Source organism: Cervus elaphus, chromosome 33 (genome assembly GCF_910594005.1).
Source record: "Cervus elaphus chromosome 33, mCerEla1.1, whole genome shotgun sequence".
NCBI lineage: Eukaryota > Metazoa > Chordata > Mammalia > Artiodactyla > Cervidae > Cervus > Cervus elaphus.
In genome coordinates this window covers 29396330-29418759 of record NC_057847.1, presented here as the reverse complement: position 1 = coordinate 29418759, position 22430 = coordinate 29396330, and the positions used below count along the sequence as shown (strand labels likewise).

At 42.2% G+C, this 22430-nt stretch overlaps 1 protein-coding gene across 1 annotated transcript in view; it reads left to right on the top strand.

The window, feature by feature from the left end:
• Positions 1 to 9598: 9598 nt before the first annotated feature.
• Positions 9599 to 22430, top strand: part of MYO3B (myosin IIIB) — a 405543-nt gene continuing 392711 nt past the window's right edge. Inside the window, exons 1-5 of the mRNA XM_043894526.1 lie at positions 9599 to 9639; positions 9902 to 10085; positions 10811 to 10945; positions 21068 to 21172; positions 21410 to 21509. Coding sequence (XP_043750461.1) covers positions 9599 to 9639; positions 9902 to 10085; positions 10811 to 10945; positions 21068 to 21172; positions 21410 to 21509 — 565 coding nt within the window. The remainder of the gene's footprint in view (positions 9640 to 9901; positions 10086 to 10810; positions 10946 to 21067; positions 21173 to 21409; positions 21510 to 22430) is intronic.

Genomic DNA, 22430 nt, shown 5'->3' with positions numbered 1-22430 from the left:
TTTATTTTTGTTGAAATATAGATTTATAATGTTGTGTTAGTTGCAGACATACAGTGAAGTGATTCAGTTATACATATACACATGTCTATTCTTTTTCAGATACTTTTCACATAAAGGTTTTTACAGAATATTGAGTATAGTTCCCTGTGCTATATAGTAGGTTTTTGGTGGTTATCTATTTTAAGTGTATAGTATGTATATGTTAATCCCAAACTCCTCAATTTATCCCTCCCTCCTTTTTGCCTTTGGTAACCATAAATTTTTTTTCTGTGTCTGTGGGTCTGTTTCTATTTTGTATGTAAGTTTTTCTGCATCATTTTTTTAGATTCCACATATAAGTGATATCATATGATATTTGTTTTTCTCTGTCTGGCTTATTTCACTTATCATGATTATCTCTAGGTGCATCCATGCTGCAAATGGCATTATTTCATTTTTTATGGCTGAGTAATATTCCATTGTATAAATATGCCACATTTTCTTTATTCATTCATCTGTCAATGGATATTTAGGTTGCTTCCATATCTTGGCTATTGTAAATAGTACTGTAATGAATATGGAGTGCCTGTATCTTTTCAAATTATGGTTTTTCTCTGTCCAGGAGTGGGGTTACTGGATCATATGGTAATTCTACTTTTTTGTTTTTTTAGGGAACCTGCATACTGTTTTCCATAACAGCTACACCAGTTTTTCAATTCCACCAATAGTGTAGGAGAGTTTCTTTTTCTTCACCCACTCTCCAGCATTCCTTGTTTGTAGACTTTTTGACGATGGCCATTCTGACCAGTGTGAGGTGATACCTCATTGTAGTTTTGCTTTGCATTTCTCTAATAATTAGTTGTGTTGAGAATCTTGTCATGTACCTTTTCGCCATCTGTATGTCTTCTTTGGAGAAATGTCTATTTAGATCTTCTGCCCATGTTTGATTGGGTTATTTGGTTTTTTTTTTAATTGAGTTGCATGAACTGTTTGTATATTTTGGAAGTTAATCCCTTGTCAGTTGCATCATTTGCAAATATTTTCCCCCACTCTGTAGGCTGTCTTTTCATTTTGTTTATGATTTCCTCTGCTGTGCAAAAGTTTTTAAAGTTTAATTAGGCCCCAATTATTGATTTTTGTTTTCATTTCTATTATTCTAGGAGATGGAGCCAAAAGAATATTGTGATTTATGTCAAATAGTGTTTTACCTATGTTCTTCTCTAGGACTTTTATAATATCTGGTCTAACATGTAGGTCTTTAACCCGTTTTGAGTTTACTTTTTGTATGTGGTGTTAGTGGATTGCTATTTCTTTACTGAGGGGATCTTCCTGACCCAGGGATCGAACAAGCATCTCTTATGTCTCCTGCGGTGGCAGGAGGATTCTCTACCACTAAGCACCAAGTGGGAAGCCCCTGTGGTGTTAGAGAATGTTCTAATTTCATTCTTTTACATGTAGCTGTCCAGAGACATTTTTATAGAATATCATCCACTGTGAGGAAGTGGTTCAGGGAGAGGTGGGATTGACCAGGTGTATGAATATCAGAATATATGCCGACGTACATTAGTTACACAGAAGTTTTAAAACTTTTTATAATCTCCAAAATAGGGAATTGAAAAACATACAAATGTAAACAGAACATGATTATGAACCTTCATGTACGTAGCTTCACTAATAATCTCCCATGGTCAATCTGTGTCATGTATGCCCTGCATTTTTTCCACTCATATTTTTCCAGACAGCATATTGTTGTACCTGTAAATATTTCAGGATGTATTGATAAGGACTAAAAATACAGCCACAAATATAGTATTCACAGCTAAAATAATTAGCAATATTTCTTTAATATCATCAAATAACTAGTCTGTGTCCTAATAATCTCATAACTGTTATTTTTTTTAAGTTTGTTTTTGTGAATCCAGTTTATTTTATATTTGGTATGTATCATAAGTCATAAGCACCTTTTAATCCTGAGGTTTTCCCTTTCAATTTTTTAATTTTTATTTGCAGTTTATTTTTTGAAGGGTTAGGTCATTTGTCTTAGAGCATTTCTTACTGAGAGTCTGGATTTTGCTTATTGTACACCCATGGTGTTGTCTAGCATGTTGCCCTGACCTGTGTTATTCCTGTAAATTGGTAATCTAGAAGTTTGATCAGATTCAGCTTTGATTTTTTTGGCAACACTCTTTTTTAGGGTGTTCTTCCATCAGGTTGCCTGACTTTCCTTTGTGATTGCTAAAAATGTGTGGAATTTAAATTTCTATGGTGTAATGTTTGACACAACCTAACCATGAGTTTGAGTAAACTCTGGGAGTTTGTGATGGACAGGGAGGCCTGGCATGCTGCGATTCATGGAGTCGCAAAGAGTCGGACACGACTGAGCAACTGAACTGAACTGAACTGAAGCTTGGAATACATTGGCTTATTTTTTAAAGTGTGTCCTCTGCTGATAATTGTAACCAGAACTCCTCAGGAAGTCTTTAGACATTCAATCCTGCTAAGATAAAGCAGCAGATGTGCTATGAGTTTACAGCCACATGGGAACTCCTCACTGCAGTGCGACGTGTAACCTGGGCGAGGGGCCCCTCTCTTGTGGTAGAAGGTTCTGGAGCTGAGCTGTTCTCTGGTGGATCAAGACCTTCCCCTGCTCTTAGCTGCAAACAGCAGTTATGTTCAGTCCATCTGTCTTATCAACAGGAAGAATATTATTGACAGCCTACTTTCCCAACTGCTGCAAAGAGGCACGGCCTATGACTCTAGGAGATTGCCTTCTAAAAACAAAACAAAACAAAGACTATTGTTCTTAACTTTTAAGGGATTCTGTTACCACAAAGATAAAGTCTCTTTTTTCTTTCTATTGAAGTATGGTTGGTTTACAATGTTGTCTTGGTTTCTGGAATACAGCAAAGTGACTTAGTTATATATACATGTAAATATTTATGTGTGTTCTTTTTCAGATTTTTTTCATTATAGGTTATTACAAGATACTGAATATAGTTCCCTGTGAGATATAGTAGGACCTTGTTGTTTAAAGTGAAGTCGCTCAGTCGTGTCCGACTCTTTGCGACTCCATGGACTGTTGCCAGTCAGGCTCCTCAGGCGACAGTCCATGGAGTTTTTCAGGCAAGAGTGCTGGAGTGGGTGGCCATTTCCTTCTCCAGGGGATCTTGCCAACCCAGGGATCGAACCTGGGTCTCCTGCATTGCAGGCAGACACTTTACCATCTGAACCACAGGGAAGCCCCATTGTTTAAAGTCTCTTATTAAATATCTGTCTGCTTTTCTATCTATCTATCTGGTGGCTTAAGTAATGAGAAGTTGGATATATCCTAGATATTTTGTTAATTGTGATGCGTGGACAAAGGTAGGGAAACATTCCTTTAATACCTATGTTACCCTTATATACTGGATGGAGATTTCTTCCGTAAGTGATGTCTTCTTTGCCTTGCTGATAGCTTTTCCCCATAGTGAAAGGGTTTGGATGCCACAGGAGGAGAAGAGACAGCAGAATCTTGCTCTGAGAGAGTAGTGAGTTTGATCAGAAATCTGTTTGTGGTATTGACTTCCGTAGTATTACTACATAAAACATCAAAGTGTATTCATCAAGCCTTCACTCTAGAACAGCCACACTACAGACATGTCCAGGCCCATAAGAAATATGAATTGGGGTGTAAACTGCATGAGCCCGTCTCATGCTGATAAATGCCATCACTCACACCTTCCCAGATAGATTTGTCCTATTTGTTTTGCATTGAGAGCAACCCATGTAACTTGATATTTCAAGTCTCCTGAGTGAAGTGAAAGTCGCTCAGTCATGTGCAACTCTTTGCAACCCCATGGCCTACACAGTCCATGGAATTGTCCAGGCCAGAATACTGGAGTGCATAGGTGTTCCCTTCTCCAGGGGATCTTCCCAACCTAGGGGTCAAACCCAGGTCTTCAGCATTTCAGGTAGATTCTTTACCAGCTGAGCCACAAGGGAAGCCCAAGAATACTGCAGTGTGTAGCCTATCCCTTCTCCAGGGGATCTTCCTGACCCAGGAATTGAACTGGGGTCTCCTACATTGCAGGCAGATTCTTTACCAGCTGAGCTCTCAGGGAAGCCAAATCTCCTGAGGTCATTCTTTAATTCTGTGTTTAAATAAATGATGGAGACCTCATGTGGGAGACGCAGGAAACTGCAGTCCCACGTTCATCCCTCTTACTCCAAACTGCTCCTGACCCTTCTTTGGTCACTCCTGGCTAATTACATGAGGCCCTGGGCACAGACATAGGCAGAAGCACCGTCTACCCCTCAAGGTTAACATTCTGGCCAGGAGCAGGGCTGTCTGTAGGGCGGCCTCCCCGAGCAGATTATCACCACGTTTATGGGGCTGTAGAAGCAGCCACTGTTTGGGCTAGCTATTTAATCAATCATCAGAGAGTTTATAGAGTCGGGTATTGATTTTAAAGACAGCAGACTGGCAAGCCTATTAGTGTGTGCCTGTTCTGTTGCACCTTTATTTAACCCTGTCTGTGAATGAATGTCCAGATCAACATGATGGACGTGGCACTGGAACCTGGTGGGTCTGCCTCCTGCTCACCCATTACTGGTGTCGACTGTAGATGATTCCCTCTGGTGAGTTTTTCTTGTTTTGCAGAGTGCAGAGAGCACTGTCTATTAGGTCTGTGACGCGTTTGGCTTCCATGTGGGAAGCATCTCCCTCACAGAACTGTTCAGTATTTGGTGCAGTTGGTCAGAGAGCACCATTGCTAATCAGAGGATTCCCTTAATTCTATTATGTGGGTTTAGAAAAGCCTGGATTCCCATTCCTGTACTGCCCCTACACAGTCCTGTCACCAACCTGGACTTTAGTTTTGTATGTAGATTGAGAGTCTGTAAATTAGTGTGTGTGTGTGTGTGTGTGTGTGTGTGTGCACGCGAGCCCGCACACGCACTTAGTCAGTCATGTCTGACTCTTTGCAACCCCATGGACTGTAGCCTGCCAGGATCCTCTGTCCATTGAATTTTCCAGGCAAGAAAACTGGAGTGAGTTGCCATGTCCTCTTCCAAGGGATCTCTCCAACCCAGGGATTGAACCCAGGTCTCCTGCATTGCAGGTAGATTCTTTACCAACTGAGCCAGCAGGGAAACCCATTAGTTAGCTAGGTAGGACTCCTATACCAAAGTACCACAGACTGGGTGGCTTAAATAACAGAAATTTATTTCTACAAAATTCTGGAGGCTAGTAGCCCAAACCAAGATGTCAGCAAAGTTGGTTCCTTCTGAGGGCTCTCTCGTGGCTTGAGGATGACCTTCGTCCCTCTGTTACAGAGTCTTTCTTCTGTGTGTCTGTGCCCTCATTTCTTTTTTAAAGGACACTGGTCATATGGATTAACTTCCTCCCACCCCTCCGCCCCATAACCTCATTTTACCTTAATTACCTCTTTAAAGGCTCTATCTCCAAATACATTCTGAGGTACTGGGGATTGGAACTTCACCATATATGAACTGGGGCAGGCTTTCCTGGTGGCTCAGACAGTAAATAATCCATCTGCAATGCAGGAGACCCAGGTTCGATCCCTGGGTCAGGAAGATCCTCTGAGAAGGAAATGGCAACTCACATCAGTATTCTTGCCTGGGAAATTCCATGGACAGAGGAGCCTGGTAGACTACAGTCCATGTGGTTGCAAAGAGTCAGACACGACTGAGACGAACACATACACCCATACAGTCATATGAATTGGGGTGAAGGGAAGTTGCAATTTAACCATAGCAGGGGATGAGATGATGATGGTGGAGGCTACTTAATCAGTGATTTTCTAATAGTGCTCAGAGAAGATCCCAGAGTCTAGGGTGACAGACTCTTCTGGTTTGCCTTGTTCTGAGGTTTCCAGGCTACAGGACTCGCAGTGCTGAACCCAGCAGCTGCGAGCAGACCAGGGGGTTGGCGCTCCCTCTGGTCCCCCATGGGAGGCACAGTGGAGACACCTGCTTCCCCAGCCTCCCTCAGCCAGAAGGACACTGCTTCTCTCAGCTTATCCATCAGCATGCTAAGTAAGATTTAACTTAACAAAAGGGTTTCATGGCCCCAAGTCATCAGGAAACCACTTGATTCGAGGGCCTCCAGGGTCCCCTCCCACTGCCACGGGCTCTATGATTTCACTTCACTTGCATACACCGAATTCTTGCCATTTGTTGGAAATGGATAACTGATTGGAGCCGAGCAAATTTGGTTCTCATTTGGTTTGTGGCTGAGGGTAAAATAAAACAGAACAAGAAACTGTGCTGCCAATGCTGAGGCAGAACATGGTGCTGAGCCTTTGTGACAGCAGCTGTCGCTGGTCGAGCACTCGTTCCCTTCGTTCTGTCTTCCTCCTCTTAGGCTCATAGCCACAATGTGAAGTGGGTGGCAGAAGCAGCCCCACCATGCCAGTGAGGAAACTGAGGCCCAGAGAGATGCGCTACTAGGCAAATCTTGGGGCTAGGCAGGGCAGGGCCTGGATCACGCAGACATTTTGGTTCAACACCTCTGTGTCAGTGGCGCTGAGCCCAGATGCAAGTGGAGAAACAGGGCCTGTCCTGGTGTGTATAAAGTAATTCTACCCACGCCGATGCGCCAGATTCTTCTCTCCAGGAAGCACATCTCAGTACCCTCCCCATCCCCACTTGTCTGGCTTTAATCGACATCCCCAGTTTCACTGCCTTTCGCTTTTGTAGAAGCTGAGCTGAAGAGCCGTTCCCAAGGTGTTCAGAGGTTTTGAGGATCTTGCAGTAAAGGACACTGAATTACATAGAGACAAAACTGCTCACTTGCTAATTGTTTTTCTTGTCTTCTGATGAGATTAAGGGAAAAGTTGGTGCTAGTCTTTAACTCTACCCCATCACTCCATGATCTCCTTCTTTTCCCCAAAAGAACAGGGGCAGCAGTCTCTGGCTGTACTTGAACAACTGTTGTTTTTAGTATAATCATCTTTTCATAGTTAATTTTGATACATGGCAAATGATTTAGGGTAGGGATATGAAGTGCCTTTAAAAGATATATGTAGAACTTCCCGGTGATTAAGTCTCCAGACTTCCATTGCCGGGGGTGTGGGTTTGATCCCTGGTCGAGGAACTAAGATCCTACATGCCGTGTTGTTATTGTCGTTCAGCCGCTCAGTCATGTCCAACTCTTTGTGACACCATGGACTGCAGCACACCAGGCTTCCCTGGAGCTTGCACAAACTCATGTCCATTGAATTGGTGATGCCATCCAAGCGTCTCATCCTCTGTCGTCCCCTTCTCCTCCTGCCCTCAATCTTTCCCAGCATCAGGGTCTTTTCCAATGAGTCAGCTCTTCGCATCAGGTGGCCAAAGTATTGGAGCTTCAGCATCAGTGCTTCCAATGAACACCCAGGACTGATCTCCTTTAGGATGGACTGGTTGGATCTCCTTGCAGTCCAAGGGACTCTCAAGAGTCTTCTCCAACACCACAGTTCAAAAGCATCAATTCTTTGGTGCTCAGCCTTCTTTATGGTCCAACTCTCACATCCGTACATGACTACTGGAAAAACCATAGCTTTGACTGCATAGATCTTTGTTGGCAAAGTGATGTCTCTGCTTTCTAGCATACTGTCTAGCTTTGTCACAGCTTTTCTTCCAAGGAGCAATCATCTTTTAATTTCATGGCTGCAGTCACTGCCCACAATGATTTTGGAGACCAGGAAATAAATATCTGTCACTGTTTCCTTTGTTTCCCCATCTATTTGCCATGAAGTGATGGGACCAGATGCCATGATCTTAGTTTTTTGAATGTTGAGCTTTAAGCCAACTTTTTCACTCTCCTCTTTCACTTTCATCAAGAGGCTCTCAGTTTCTCTTCATTCTCTGCCATTAGGGTGGTATCATCTGTATATCTGTGGTTGTTGATATTTCTCCCAGCAGTCTGTGGGCAACAAAAAAAAATAAAAGCCATAAGACATTTATTTATGTAAAAAAGCAAGTAATTTAAATTCGTAGCTAATAGCACAGGTAGCATACATATATTGCAAGAATTGTGAAACATGTGCTGAGAAAGGTGGATTTTAGGAAACACTGGCCAAGGGGAAAGGTTAGAGTCTGTTAGAATCTTGAAACCAGAAGATGAAAATCAGGAGTTGTTTGACCACCTGACCTTTTAGAGTCATTGTCTCAGCCCAGGGTGAGCCTGGCCTGGGCTCTCAAGGTGCTGGTTGGAGACCCCTTCAGAGCATGAAATGCCTGCCAGGTGGACTCTGGAAAGACAGATTCCCTCCCAGTATCAATACCACAGATGCTGGGATTTTGTTTGGTTTTGGTAATGGTTTTCAATATCTTTGAAATGCCCTTATCAGATAGGGTAATGATAAAAAGTGGATTTTTGTTCCAAGTCAAAAGGCTGTTTCTTGAGTGAATGCAGTCTGGAAGATAATGAGAAGTGGAATTTGGATTGCCCAGCCTGAGGCAGAAGGCTCACTCCAGGTGGACACCTGGGGACTGGATGCTGTGGTTCCTGTTGGAGTCTAATGGCCCATCTCCTGAGGTTAGAAGCAGCCTGGGGTTGAGACCCCTTTTCCAGCCTTGGAGTAACTATACTTGAAGGGGCTTTTTCATGGGACCAGTCTAGGGTGACTTTGTTTGCCTGCCAAGCTTGCTGCTGGTACTTTAAAGTACTTGAACTTTACAGGGCCAAGTCCTTATTAGATAGAATACTGCTAAGGTGGGGTGAGCTTGCAGCTTCCGGTTAGCCGTTCAGTGTGATTCCCACAGTAGGCTGTTGCTGTGTGGATGGGGTCTGGGCTTGGCTAATCCTTGCAGGATCTAAGACCTGGGTGATGATGGATACTGTGTGCTGACTGATGCTATCACCAGACCCAGTTTAGGTTCTCTTACCTGCTCACCCCAGAGCCAATCCACTGACGCTGGGGTGTGGTGAAAGAAAGTTCAATGTTTTCTGCAGGGCATCAAACAAGGAGAACAGACAGCCGACGCCCAAAAGACCTGAACTCCCTGATGGCTTTGGGGAAGGAGTTTTAAAGGCAGTGTGAGGGAGGGTGTGTGATCAACTTGTGCACAAGCATCTCGAATCAGTTGGCATCAAGGTGAAGTTGCAAGCACCCTCAGCTTTCTGGTTTCAACCAGTCTAGAATCTCTGTTCTTGTGGTCAGCAGTTTTCATCTGGTTGAGGTCTTCTTCCTGTAGAAGCAATTCAGAAATGTGTGTCAGGCTTTTATCCATATCTTTCAGCGATCTGGGAGTTTAGTGTTTCTGCTATGTGGCAGATTTATAGTCTAAGTTGTTACCAGATTCTTGGCCAGATAGCTATTCTTTGTTTCTACATCTTCACATTTCCTAATCATTAACTCTTGAGCCAGCCTTTCGAGACTCAAGGGAGTCCTGGAAGATTTAACATAAGCTTTCTGAAAGGACAGGGACATAGGGATTTGTACAGGCACCAGATCCTCTTTCCTAACAGCCCAGACTTTGCACATAGAGGCTGGATGCTAGTTTCTAGTGACCATTAGAGAGACCTGGTCAAGGTTACATAATCTGGCTGTAAAGATCTCAGACCTGAGACTTTCAGATTTTTTTCCTGGCATCAGCAGCCACTACTAGCAACCTAGAAAGGGATTGTCTGGTCATGACTGGACATCCTCTTTGGCCCTTTTACTCCCTCCTTCTGTGTGGATATAATCTCTCCTTTTAGAATTGTGTTTTGTAAGATGTTCCAGAGCCATGCTACCCACCCTCTATCTTCTACCCCCATTTCTTAAAGAGGCTTCAAATCCCTTAAAAAAAAATCTACTTAAAGTACAAGGGGACAGTTAAAACAAGGACAGTACCACAAGGTTGCTGGTTAAGAAATAAAAATATTCTTGTTTCAAAAGCCCACTGACACTAATCCTGTGATCTGTTGCTCATAACAAGCTTTTCTTCCCACCAGGAGACATCTGTATGGATTGTTTCATTACAACGCCACGATGCTTGGACTTGAATCGCTTCCAGATCCCACAGATACTTGGGAAATTATAGAGACCATAGGTAAAGGCACCTATGGCAAGGTCTACAAGGTGACTAATAAGAAAGATGGGAGCCTGGCTGCAGTAAAAATTCTAGATCCAATCAGTGTAAGTAACCGCAATATAGGGTTTCATGCACACTGAGTTTTCAACTTCCTTCTTGATTCTGGGGGTGATTTTCTAGAGATAGTGAAACCTGGCATGATATCTCAAAATGAGTTATGACTCCCTGGCCCATCTAAATGAAGGGACTTCATTTGGATTCAAAAGTTCCTTTGATTTTCTCTTTTGTCCATTTTAGTTTTAGTTTTAGTTTTGGTTTTAGTCCCCAGGGCTCTTCAACAGTTATTCTCTTGTAAAGAGTGATGTTTTGGGTTTACACAGAGTCTGGTCTCTCTGTAAGTTACAAAGTGGCCCAGACTTGTGGTGTTCAGTCATCTTAGCCTGGCATCCATAATTCAGAGCACTGGACACTCAGCTTACAATGCTGTCCACAAGCACAGTGAGGTTATAAGTGTTGTATCCTGGTTGGATCCCTTTGTGCTACTTCTCCTTAATTGATTTGAAAATTCAGACATTTTTAAATTTTAAAAAGATATTTATGATATTATTATTAAAGATATATAATGAAGACATTTTATTGATATAACAATTAGAAGGCTTTAGTTGGTATCTACATGTTCATTGTTAGGTGTTTTCAAGATATGGTAATGATGACATAAAAAATGCAGACTAAATATGCTTTATTAACAGGTTACCTGATCATGGTATCAGTCCTGTACCCTACCTCACACATTATATGGACCCAGCATTCATTTTTTTACCCTATATAGGATATGGATGAAGAGATTGAGGCAGAATACAACATTTTGCAGTTTCTCCCGAATCATCCCAATGTTGTAAAGTTTTACGGGATGTTTTACAAAGCGGATCACTGTGTGGGAGGACAGCTGTGGCTGGTCCTGGAGGTAAGAGACTCCCGTTGGGTGACCATCGATTCAGACAGCACACCAGGGGTGAGCAGACACGTTATTGCCTAAATAGTATAAGATGCACATTTGGGGGAAATGATCTCTCCTGCATATCACAGGTACCTTACCAGATATGGTATTCTCTATGTTCTTACAGGTAGGCTGTGTGCTGAAAATGTGCATGTTTCTCTGCTTCTGAGGTTTTAATAATCTTTTTTTCTAATACAATGAATACAAGAATACAGTTGGAAAAGGTTGTTTTCTACTCCAGGCTAGGAAAACTTCACAGAAAACATGTTCTAACTGATTGCAGCTCATTTTCAAAAGCTGTTAACCCAAGGTTTACTTGCTCGCCAAATTTGAATCAGCCCATTCATGGTCATTAATCCTCATCTCAGGTTGGATTTCCTGAAAATAAACTCTGACAGTTGTTTATGGAAGGTTATTGGAGAGTTCCTCTTCTTGGGGCTAGACCTGGACAGAAGGTGGGATTGGAGAAGGGAGACAGGAAACATCAGTGTAGTTGTAATAGAGGCCTCAGCCCATCCTCAGGGAGAAGACCTGGGATGCTCTTGTAGGGTCATCCTGTATTTTATCTTTGCATCAGCCAATCACTGGGTGCATGCCACCCTGGGTGGGCATGTGGCCTTGGGGGAGGAAGTTCCCTGTAGCTAGGCACAATTCCTGGTGAGAGATGCCTCTGAGACTTGGGAGCAGGGAGCAGCTGATATTCCTGGCAACATATGCTTTGAAGAGACAGTCTGAAGACAGCATCACTGTATCCACTATAGTCTTGCCTTCTTTCTACCTTGTTAATGGAATTGAATGTGTGTAACTGGGTGCAAAAGAGTCCATTCCCCACAAATACAATTCCTCCATGGGACTAACATGGCAACAATGCAGTGACAGCATGTGAAATTAGTATATTAGGGCAGGTCTGTTGTATTGCCTCATGCTCACGAGGCCCACCCTCATCTGTCCTAGACTCCACCCCTCTGAACCAGCCTCTGTTCCTGAGGTCACACATGTGATCCATGAGCATGGGGACATGTGTGTAAGTTTTAAGAGAGAAGCAACAAAGGGGAGGTCAGTCCTGGATTTACTGTCTGGGGTCTTTTGTAGAAAACCTCCCGTCTGGCTCTGGGAGGGCCTGGTCATGAGACAATATATATTGGATGCCAGAGCAACCATGTATGAGAAATTCATTTGTTATATTCAGATGGGATAATCTGTAAGGAACATTTCTGTCATATTAATTGTGCTCTTCAGAATAAAGATGTAAGGGATTTTGGTTTTTAGAAATCATCTTTGTCTGTTTAGTTGGCAGGTTACATCACATAGCATGATCTCATAGTATCATCTTTTGGATTTTATTATCCCCCACTCCTTCCCTGGGGATATTACAAATTTTATCCTGCATACAAAGCTCTAGAATATTATTAACATTAATTTTTTCTCTCTCTCTTTTTTTTTTATTAGTTGGAGGCTAATTACTTCACAACATTTCAGTGGGTTTTGTCATACATTGATATGAATCAGCCATAGAGTTACACGTATTCCCCAACCCGATCCCACCTCCCACCTCCCTCTCCACCCGATTCCTCTGGGTCTTCCCAGTGCACCAGGCCCGAGCACTTGTCTCATGCATCCCACCTGGGGTAATTTTTAAATGCTTATTATCATGCAATATGGAACGTAATATTTCTAGGGTCTCTGAAATAATAATTTCTAGGGTCTCTAGGGTTATATTCTTCTTAAACTCTGTAAGACCTCAGTGTTTTAAACCTGATTATCACTTAATAATATAAGTACAGTGACCAAGAAGTCTTAGTTTCTTTTTATTTTACCCTGACTTAAAAAGACTCTGTGTTCAGATATAGAAAACTGGACCTCCCAGGGGTTTTCCAGAGCCTGAAAAGGGACTGTCCCTCCCTCCATTTGACCAGGTGGGTGGGTAGGCTGCTCAGACCTGCCATCACCAGGAGGACAAGTGCTCTTCCCCATGAGCAGTGACCGAATGTTAGCCCCTCAGGCACAGCCAAGGCAGCCGGAAAGGGCCGCACCTGGCCTTGAAAGATGAGAAGGAGCTCAGAACTATGAACTGAGCCTTGTGCAGATACTTCCCCGCAGATTGCCTCTTGCTTTTTCCGGGTGACTAAGTACAGATAATGAGGTTGCCCTGGCGCACTGAGTTATTCATGCCTCAGCGATACAGTATGCGGATATTATACCTTTTGCAGGTTGTGTTGGCCCACGTCAAAGCTGATGGCATGGGGAACCAGATAGCCTCAGTCTTTTCTGTCTAGGGATGGGCCGTCCATGCCAGGATCCTGGGTTAGCTGTGTCCGGTGCCTCCAGTATGCTTATAGACACAGATTCCTGGACTTCGAGAGCTAGCAGGGACCTCGGCCTTCAGGTCACTCTCCTAGCATTCAGTTGAGGAATAGAGACCCAGAGAAGGAGTGGCATGCCTACCGTCCCATAACCAGTTATACGGCAGAGCCAGAGAAGGACTGCACTTCACTTTTCTCCCTTCTGTGTTGCTGCTGCCCACGATGCTGTCTGTCAGGCCCAGGGAATAGACTTTGGCTCTCTGGTTGAAATGGCAGCAGTTCCTGATTATACACACGCAAACACACTGCTGGAAGATAATGACTGTCCACACAGTACCTTGACCATGTTGTGCCGCCTATAGCTTTTTAATGAGTGCTTCAGGAAACTTGTACAATAAAATTATGATCTGTTTAATATTGCTCCCTTCATCCTGTATATTGAGGTTAAATTTATACTGCCTTTGCTCTTTACTTGCTGAATATGATAAAAGGAACCGTGAGAAGCTATTCCACAGAGCAATTCTTGAGGATAGAAAAATGTTGTTAATAACCCTTCTAAATCACCACAACTCTGAAAACAAAAGCAAATAAAAATGTCATTTCTGAAATTAATTACTAATTGTTACCAGAAAGCAAACCAAAGCTTTCTTCAGTGACAGACAACTACTATAGGAGAAAGATATGGAGACAAACATACATAATAATCTTTTGGATAATTTGTGAATAAGTTTTATCCTAGTTAATGTTAAATTCAGAAAATCTACAAGTTTTATTAACTCTCACCTAAATGAAATATAATTAGAAATTAGACCTTTAAGAAAAGCTCCATATTCAGACAAAATGCCTAGTATTTGCTAAGACATGAAATATATTTTTTTTCTGTTTTCCTTTGGTATAAAACTTTCCACTGGTAAATACTATAATTTCTGCTCAAATAATATGTTCAACTTAAAAGAAATAGTTGAGCGTTTAGAGTGCTAGTGACAATGTAAACTAAAAAAATATTCCTTATATTTTAAAACCAAATGAAAGAATTATTTTTAACCTGTTTTTCCTCCCTCTATGTGAAAGTTTAGTATCTAAGCCAAAGTGGGGGGAAATGATACCTCTGTTCAGATTTTGCATTTATTTATGTAAGGCCCTAGAAAAAGTCCAGTCTAAGCCCCACTATCATTGCAAGTTAACACCTTAAACCATTGATATTGTGGCATGAGTCAAGGTTATCATGTTAACAAGTCAGGGTCATAGTGGAACTCTGATGGTCTGAACCATGTTTTGATTGGCCAGAGATGGTTAGAAAGCCCTGGAGCACAGAACACTGACTTCAATGAAAGTTTCTGGCTGGATTCTAGAATGAGAGTCATTGGAGTGCCTCGGGGTCAGAAGGAAAGTACAGAACATGTAGGAGTGGAGAAGGCAAGAACTTTGAAATGCAGCTGAGTTGCACCCTATATTCATGTGCTATCTTTGTTCAGCAAGAGGGCCTAAGAAGCTGAACTGTTGGAGTGATTCTGCCCACCCACCAGATCTACGATGTGCCCTGGAGAGAGGCTGAACCAGGAGGTGGGGTCTTGGGGCCCTCCTGCCTCTAGTAGTGTGAGCATCTTCCTCCCAGCCCACCCAGACTGGAACTCCACAGTTTCAAGTGACATTGTTTTCATTCTTCTAGGGGCAAGACAGTGACTTTACTTAGTATCAGTAAAATGAACACAATGTCTCCCAATGGTGTGGAGGAAAACTATGTTGCTTGGCCTTCCTGAGAGGTGGACATTGTCTAACATGGTGCTCCCTAAGGCATCTTCAAGAGTAATTTTGATAATCCTTGCCTTTTGCTTTATGCCCTCTGTAGAACCTAACACCCTTGAAAGATCAAGTCCAGTGAACAAAAGAGCATTGAAAAGAAATTCCTCCTAATTCTGTCCTCTTAGGGCAAATTGACATGCCAGTACAGGATCTACTTGAAGGTTAGAGTTTCAACTAGAATAAAGGTCTGGTGACAGTGTTGCATGGGTCATTCTTTAATAATGTGGAGGAAAGTTGATGGCTTATGGAGCAAGGAACATTTTATTGCTTGAAATTACGACCATCTTAGCAAATGCACATACTGTGATTGAATCAATATTCAACGATGTTTTGGAAAATAGATGTGGAATGTAAATGATTTTTCTGTTTTTCTTGGTTTGGAGCGAAATGCTCATTAAATTCAAGATGCATCCAGCTGCCACATTTCCTGAATGCTGAGGGCGTAGGGAGGAATGCAGGGATGCAGACCTACCTCTGTATTTGAGTCTGATGGCTGGCAGCGTGGGCGGGAATAAAAGGCTGCAGGTGCCAACCCTCAGGGGTGGGTGGGGTAGGAAGCTTGGCTGCCTCCTTACAGCTTTAAGAGGATTATATTATTCGATGCATGTAAATATAGTTCCCTTGTCATGCTTTTAAAGTGTTCAGTCCATTTCACTGAATATTTACTCTGATTAGACAATTGTCAATGTGTACCCGCTTTCCTTTTTTATATCCAAGTCCCCTAAGTCCTTTCCCTGTAACCCACAGGCTGCCCTTTAAAACCTTGCTAGTGGGCTTATCAACTTCGCAGTACTGCTTCCTCTAAAGGTACCCTGAGCCGTTTAATTATATGTTTCTTTGAACCACAAGAAATCAGACAGCTCTTAAACTCTGACATTTAGTGAACAAAAGGCACCAACTGAGTCAGATTCTATTGTTGTTCTTAAATCCACAGCTGAGTTTTGATCCTGCTGACAAAATGGCTGCTTTTAATCCATCAGTAGGTTCTAGAGCTATGAAGAAAGTTTGTGAGTTGGCTACCCATCTAAAATGCCACTAAATAGGCTCTTGTTGCAGAAATGGCCAGATTGAAAGTAGGGCAGGAGAGAGACTAAAATGAGATTTTAGGGGAAAATTCCAGGCTTGAGTTAGCTTGGATCACCACCCAGTATTTAATTTAAATGTTCTCTGGGTAGAATTTTAATAGTGCACTTGCAATTCAATAAAGCGTGCCTCCCTGAGATGGAAGCCAGGCTGAGAAGTGGTTCTGATGAAGGTGTTGCGGTGCTTTGCCTGTCAATTACTGCTTTGGCTTTAGAGGATCAAAGAACTTTACTGATATTCTCACAAGACCCCTAGACTCTGTCTCTTCTTAACTTTCTCTATCCAGCTGGTCAAAAATTCCTGTCGATGCTATCTCATAAAAGCACCACCCCCCAACACCCACTCTGTATCTGTCTCTGATTCTTTGTCCTCAGGACTCTTGACTTATTGACCTTGCTTCTCTTGATTGCTTCATCTTCTGACATGTGTCCAGCTCCCTGTGTTTTCTTGTTCCGCCCACCCTCCAATCTGCTACCAAGGTCTTCTTTCTAGAAATCTGAACAGACCTTCTGTCTAAAACCTGTTGCTAGCTTACCACTCCTATCCAATGGTATATTATGGTGCCATAATACATGTGCATAATGTCCACACACTTTGGCGGGGCACACCTGCATCCCCTGTCCCCCTTTCTACTTCCCCATCTCTCTGTGTAGATTCCATCCCTTTGTCCCAACAGTGGCAGAGTATGTAGAATTCAGACCCACAGGCAGAGACACACACACGCAAATAGAAACACTCCCACCCACCTCATTCTTTTGTGCTCCCTTCCTTGCACATGGTGTCCCTTTTCCAAGGACGCTTTTCTTCTTGTTCACCTGCCATATGCTCCTTTGTCCTTCAGATTCATTGTATGTGTTACATCCTCTGGGAAGATTTCCAGACTGTTCCCTCTCCACCCCGGCAGGGCAGAAGTCATCCTTTCCTCTTCAGCGCCACCACACCCCTGGGCATACTCCACTTCCACCTTCCACTCTTATTACTCACATGTCCATTCCTGATGGTGAGCTCTTTGAGGTGCAGGGACAGTGTTCGTGATTGAGTAATGGGTAACTAACTGGACAGTCACAAACTGCTGAGAAACAAGAGGTCACTTTCTTTTCAATAGCTAAACCTAACATTTTTCTTGACCCCCCCAGCCTGCCTAGAGGAAACAGTTGATTTGAACTCATCCTATTAAACTTAGTCAGCTGAGTACTTCTTTGGAGAGGGACAAGTTTGGGGAGTTTGTTTCCCGTTTTCACAATCCAGCTCAAAGCTTAGTCACTTGGATAAGGACTTAGTTTTAAAATGGTTTTCTTTTTCCCTCTTCCTGTCCTTCTCTGGGGCGACATTTGGATCTGAATATAGCAGATGCTCATGTAAACCTATGGCAATGAGACCACACTCCAACTGTGTGATGACCCTGAGTCCTCCTACTGTCTGCCTTTGGTATCTACCTGAGTCTTAGGTCCCTGATGCTCCTTATCGTGGGGTCTTCACTGTGTCTCCTTTTCATTCAGACTCTAGCCTTGTCCTTGTTGCCAGTGCAGCATCAAGTTCTAAACCTCTTGCAAGTCATGAGCAGGCTGTTGTTATTGTTCAGTCCCTAAGTCGTGTCTGACTGTTTGCAAACCCCATGAACTGCAGCACGCCAGGCTTCCCTGTCCTTCACTGTCTCTTGGAATTTGTTCAAACTCATGTCCATTGAGTCAGTGATGCTATCCAACCATCTCATCCTCTGTCATTCCCTTCTCCTCTTGCCCTCAATCTTTCCCAGCATCAGGATCTTTTGCAGTGAGTAGGCTCTTCACGTCAGGTGGCCAAAGTATTGGAGTTTCAGCATCAGTCCTCCCGATGAATATTCAGGGTTGATTTTCTTTAGGATAGACTGGTTTGATCTCCTTGCTGTCCAAGGGACTCTCAAGAGTCTTCTCCAACACCACAGTTCAAAGGCATCGATTCTTTGGTGCTCAGCCTTTTTTATTGTCCACCTCTCACATCCATACATGACTACTGGAAAAACCATAGCTTTGACTATACTGACCTTTGTTGGCAAAGTAATGTCTCTGCTTTTCAATGTGCTGTCTAGGTTTGTCATTGCTTTTCTTCCAAGGAACAAGGATCTTGTAATTTCATGGCTGCAGTCACCATCCACAGTGATTTTGGAGTCCAAGAAAATAAAGTCTGTCATGATTTCCATTGTTTCCCTACCTATTTGCCATGACATGATGGGACCAGATGCCATGATCTTAGTTTTTTGAATGTTGAGTTTTAAGCCAGCTTTTTCACTCTCCTCTTTCACCTTCATCAAGAAGCTCTTAAATTCCTCTTCGCTTTTGGCCATTAAAGTGGTATCATTTGCATATCTGAAGTTGTTGATATTTCTCCTGGCAATCTTAATTCCAGTTTGTGCTTCATCTAGCCTGACATTTGCGTGATGTACTCTGCATAGAAGTTAAATAAGGAGGTGACAATATACAGCCTTGATGTACTCCTTTCTCAATTTGGAACCAGTCCGTTGCTCCATTTCTGGTTCTAACTGTTGCTTCTTGTCCTGCCTACAGGCTTCTCAGGAGACAGGTCAGGTGTAGGGACAGTTAGAATCCCAGGTTGGGTGGATCTTGCACTCTACTGCCTCTCTACAGCACGGATACCCCTTTGTTGGCATGAGGCTCCTGTGAGGAGGTCTCCCTGCAGATTTCTGAATAAAAGAGGTTCATATGAAATGGTTTCATCATCATGATTCCTTTATACAACTCCCACTTCCAAGAGGGAGCATCCCCACCCTAATCTTATTTTCTCAAGCTCTCCAAGCTCTATGCCATCATCCTCGGAAGGACTTTTTTTTGTGGGTCCATAACATCCCTTCTGTCATGTTCTGCATTCTTATGTGATCATCATTTGACTCTTTGTTCCGTTTTTCTGTTTTTGTTCCCTTGAAATATAAAATCTAATTGGGGGAGTCCTGAGAAAATTATTTTATGTTTACTAAAAGCTTAGCTTTTAAGATTCTTCTATAAATCATGACACTGAAAATGCATTCACTGTTCAAGAGAGTATTAGATTGAACATTGAATGTTATGTGCCCTTCAGGGTCATGTAAGACATAGTTGAAATAAAAAGAATGTGGAATCCTTTAGAAGAAATTACACCGGTACTCAATATTATGGTCATGAGAGGTGTTGGTGTTGAGTTAACAAGTTACACCAAACATTGGTGGAGAGAGGATTCTGAGGATACTTATATAATCCCAGACCACTATAGCCTTCAGTGCATTTCACTGTTCTTGGCTCCCTCCTGAATCCTTTCTGAGAGATAGTGATTTATCATAGTTTTATTAAAGATTCCTGATTCTATACTGGGGCTTCCCAGGTGGTACTAGTGGTAAAGAAACTGCCTACCACTGCAGAAGATGCAGATGAGGTTTTGATCCCTGGGTTGGGAAGATCACATAGAGGAGGGCATGGCAACTGACTCTAGTGTTCTTGCCTTCAGAATCCCATGGACAGAGGAGCCTGGTGGGCCGCAGTCCATGTAAAGAGTCAGAAGCAACTCAGCCCCCACAAACAATTCTATATTGGATTTTTAGTTGAATAGTGTTGTTTGTGACCAACTTACATGGTAAAAACATAGGCAGATTCAGTTTCAGCTTATCTTGATTCTTAATGTGTGGGCAAGGTATCTGCCATATGTAGCAAGGAGAGATACATTCATTAAACAAAAACATCTCCTCACCATTTATTAAAACCTTGCAAATGTTTGTAATTAGAGTCGAATAGATCTTAACGTACTATTCCCTTGATAAAAGAGTGTCTTCTTTTAGGAAAGGTGCTAATCTGTGCTCCCTCAGATTTCCTTGCTTACAGAAATCCAGCTGACTCAAGCAGCCACAACCAGGGACCCCCACTGTTCACTAGTTAACTCTTTCTCAAATCACACACAGTGCCAGGAGGAAACCTAGGTCTCTAAATCAGGGTCTTGACTTTATATGGACACGGATGGCTCTGTGGATCTGACAAGAGCTGTGAATTTTCTCAGCAGGAAAGTGCAAGATGAATATACAACATGCTGCCTACAGTTTCAAGGTATATACAAGCCCTGCTCAAACCACTTTAGAACCCTTGATTTCAAATGGCTTGTAGCACACCCAAACCTCCACGTTGCCTTCCGCACTTAGTCAAAATTATCCTTGAAAACCCTTAAGTTGCTGTGAAAAAATAATATGCCTGGTTTATGTATCTAAAATCTCGGTATATTCCATAACAGAGAGCAAGTATGAAAGATATACTTTTACAGTGTTTTTAATTGCAGGGGAAAAAAAGAGCATGAAGTTGCTGAGCTTCTAAAGTTGAATATGAAAAGGTTAAATGAACATATGATGCAGCTCCATTCCATAAATCTGACATGCAGTGGCTACTCTAGAAAGAGCTACTGGTTGGGCGTCTGGTGTCTGCAGTACCAGCACTGGAGACAGGAAGATTTGAAATAAAATTTATCCCCTCCCAAGAATCAAGGGCATTCATCTTGACTCTGTCCTTTCTTCAAACTGCATTTTTTTTAAAAACAGACATGTAAAATTTCCAATAATAACTCACCATAATTATTATATGCATTCTCTTTTTAATATCTAAATAATGTCTTGTGCTTTGCTATTTAACTTGAGAAAGAAGTCAACTTTTTTGGACTTGTATTTTCAATCATAAGTCATCACCTTGAATAAATATACACAAACACATACACACACAGAACTAGATTTGACTGTGCAATGGAAATTTGAAGTTTCATTGTTCCAACCTAGTTTTGTGATTTGCAAATTTACTACTTGAGGTCAGTAATCAGTGGGCTTTTCTTAATGTCTTTTTTCTTTTCTTTTTGTATGTATGCTCCTGCTGTCTCTCTCTCCTGGCACCTCCTCTTGCAGCTGTGTAATGGGGGCTCTGTCACTGAGCTCGTCAAAAGTCTACTTAGGTGCAACCAGCGGTTGGACGAAGCAGTGATCTCATACATCTTATACGGGGCCCTCTTGGTAAGGACGTCCTTCAAGGTGGGGTCAAGGGGGCAGTTTATCATTGGTTGGCTCCCCACAGCATATTAACAAGGGGAAATACTGCTCTATAATATGCAAGGTGTATTAATAGCAGGAAGGTGTAGCCTAATATGGACTTTGATTAGATTTTAATCGTAGGGTAATTGTTTAAAACTAACCATTGCAAATTTTCCTTTTCTCTTTCCTGTTGTTTGGTGGCGATGGGACTCCATGAAGGGCCTTCAGCATTTGCACAATAACCGAATCATCCACCGTGATGTCAAGGGGAATAACATTCTTCTGACAACAGAAGGAGGAGTTAAGCTCGTTGACTTTGGTAATGACTGCTTGTCGTTTGTTTTCTTGATGTGTGCAGTTTAGCCAAAGGCAACAATTTATTGTCATCTCAGAAGACTGGGGCCTCTCTTCTACATGGTAGGCTGAGGGCCTTTCCAGTGACACACAGCCTGGAGAGTCGGGGGTGGGGGGGTTCACCAGATGGATCACCCTAGGAGATGCTGTTTGTTAATCTGTTTTCAGCTTTAGAAGCAATTTTATTAAAGAGAGAATATGAAAGTGTTTCAAAAGAAAAATTTTATGGGAAAAACTTTGGTTTGTTGGGAAGGATTTCACAACTCAGGGCAATTGTCTATAATTTACATTTTGTCTATTATTCTTTTGCATATGAAAAGAGAAAACCGTTTGGTCTTTTAAATGACTTTCTCTAGCCTCAGGCATACTAATTCCCAGTGAGCAGAAGGTAAAATAGTCCTTTGGGTCTGGAAACTAACATCCCTTTAAATTGTGATTATTGCTGCTACACGTGAGGCTGGTTGAACTCGAGACATTTATAGGAAATGGAAAGGCAAGAGGAAGCAGAGCTGTATCACCAAAGGCCAGAGAACTATTAACTGTCTCCTTACAGCACTCCTTGTATTGAATCCAACAAACCATTTGATTTTCCTCTTTAAGTTTATCAAATGGTTTAATCTTCTAAATGAATTTAACAACAGTTAGTCCTTCAGCATGACTGCTGTAAATAATGAGAAAACATTTACAGAAGCACTTTTTAAAATGTTCTTTTTCATTGGCAGCACAGGAGGAGAAAAGATGGATGATTTTGTATGTTCATTGCTTTATTGGTAAGGAAGAATTTAGTGTTAAAATGTATCAGTGAATCATTTGCTCAGAAGAAATTACTCCAAGATAAGTGAAATTGCACTAAGTAATTGGTCTGTTTTTTAAAAAAGCAAAGAAA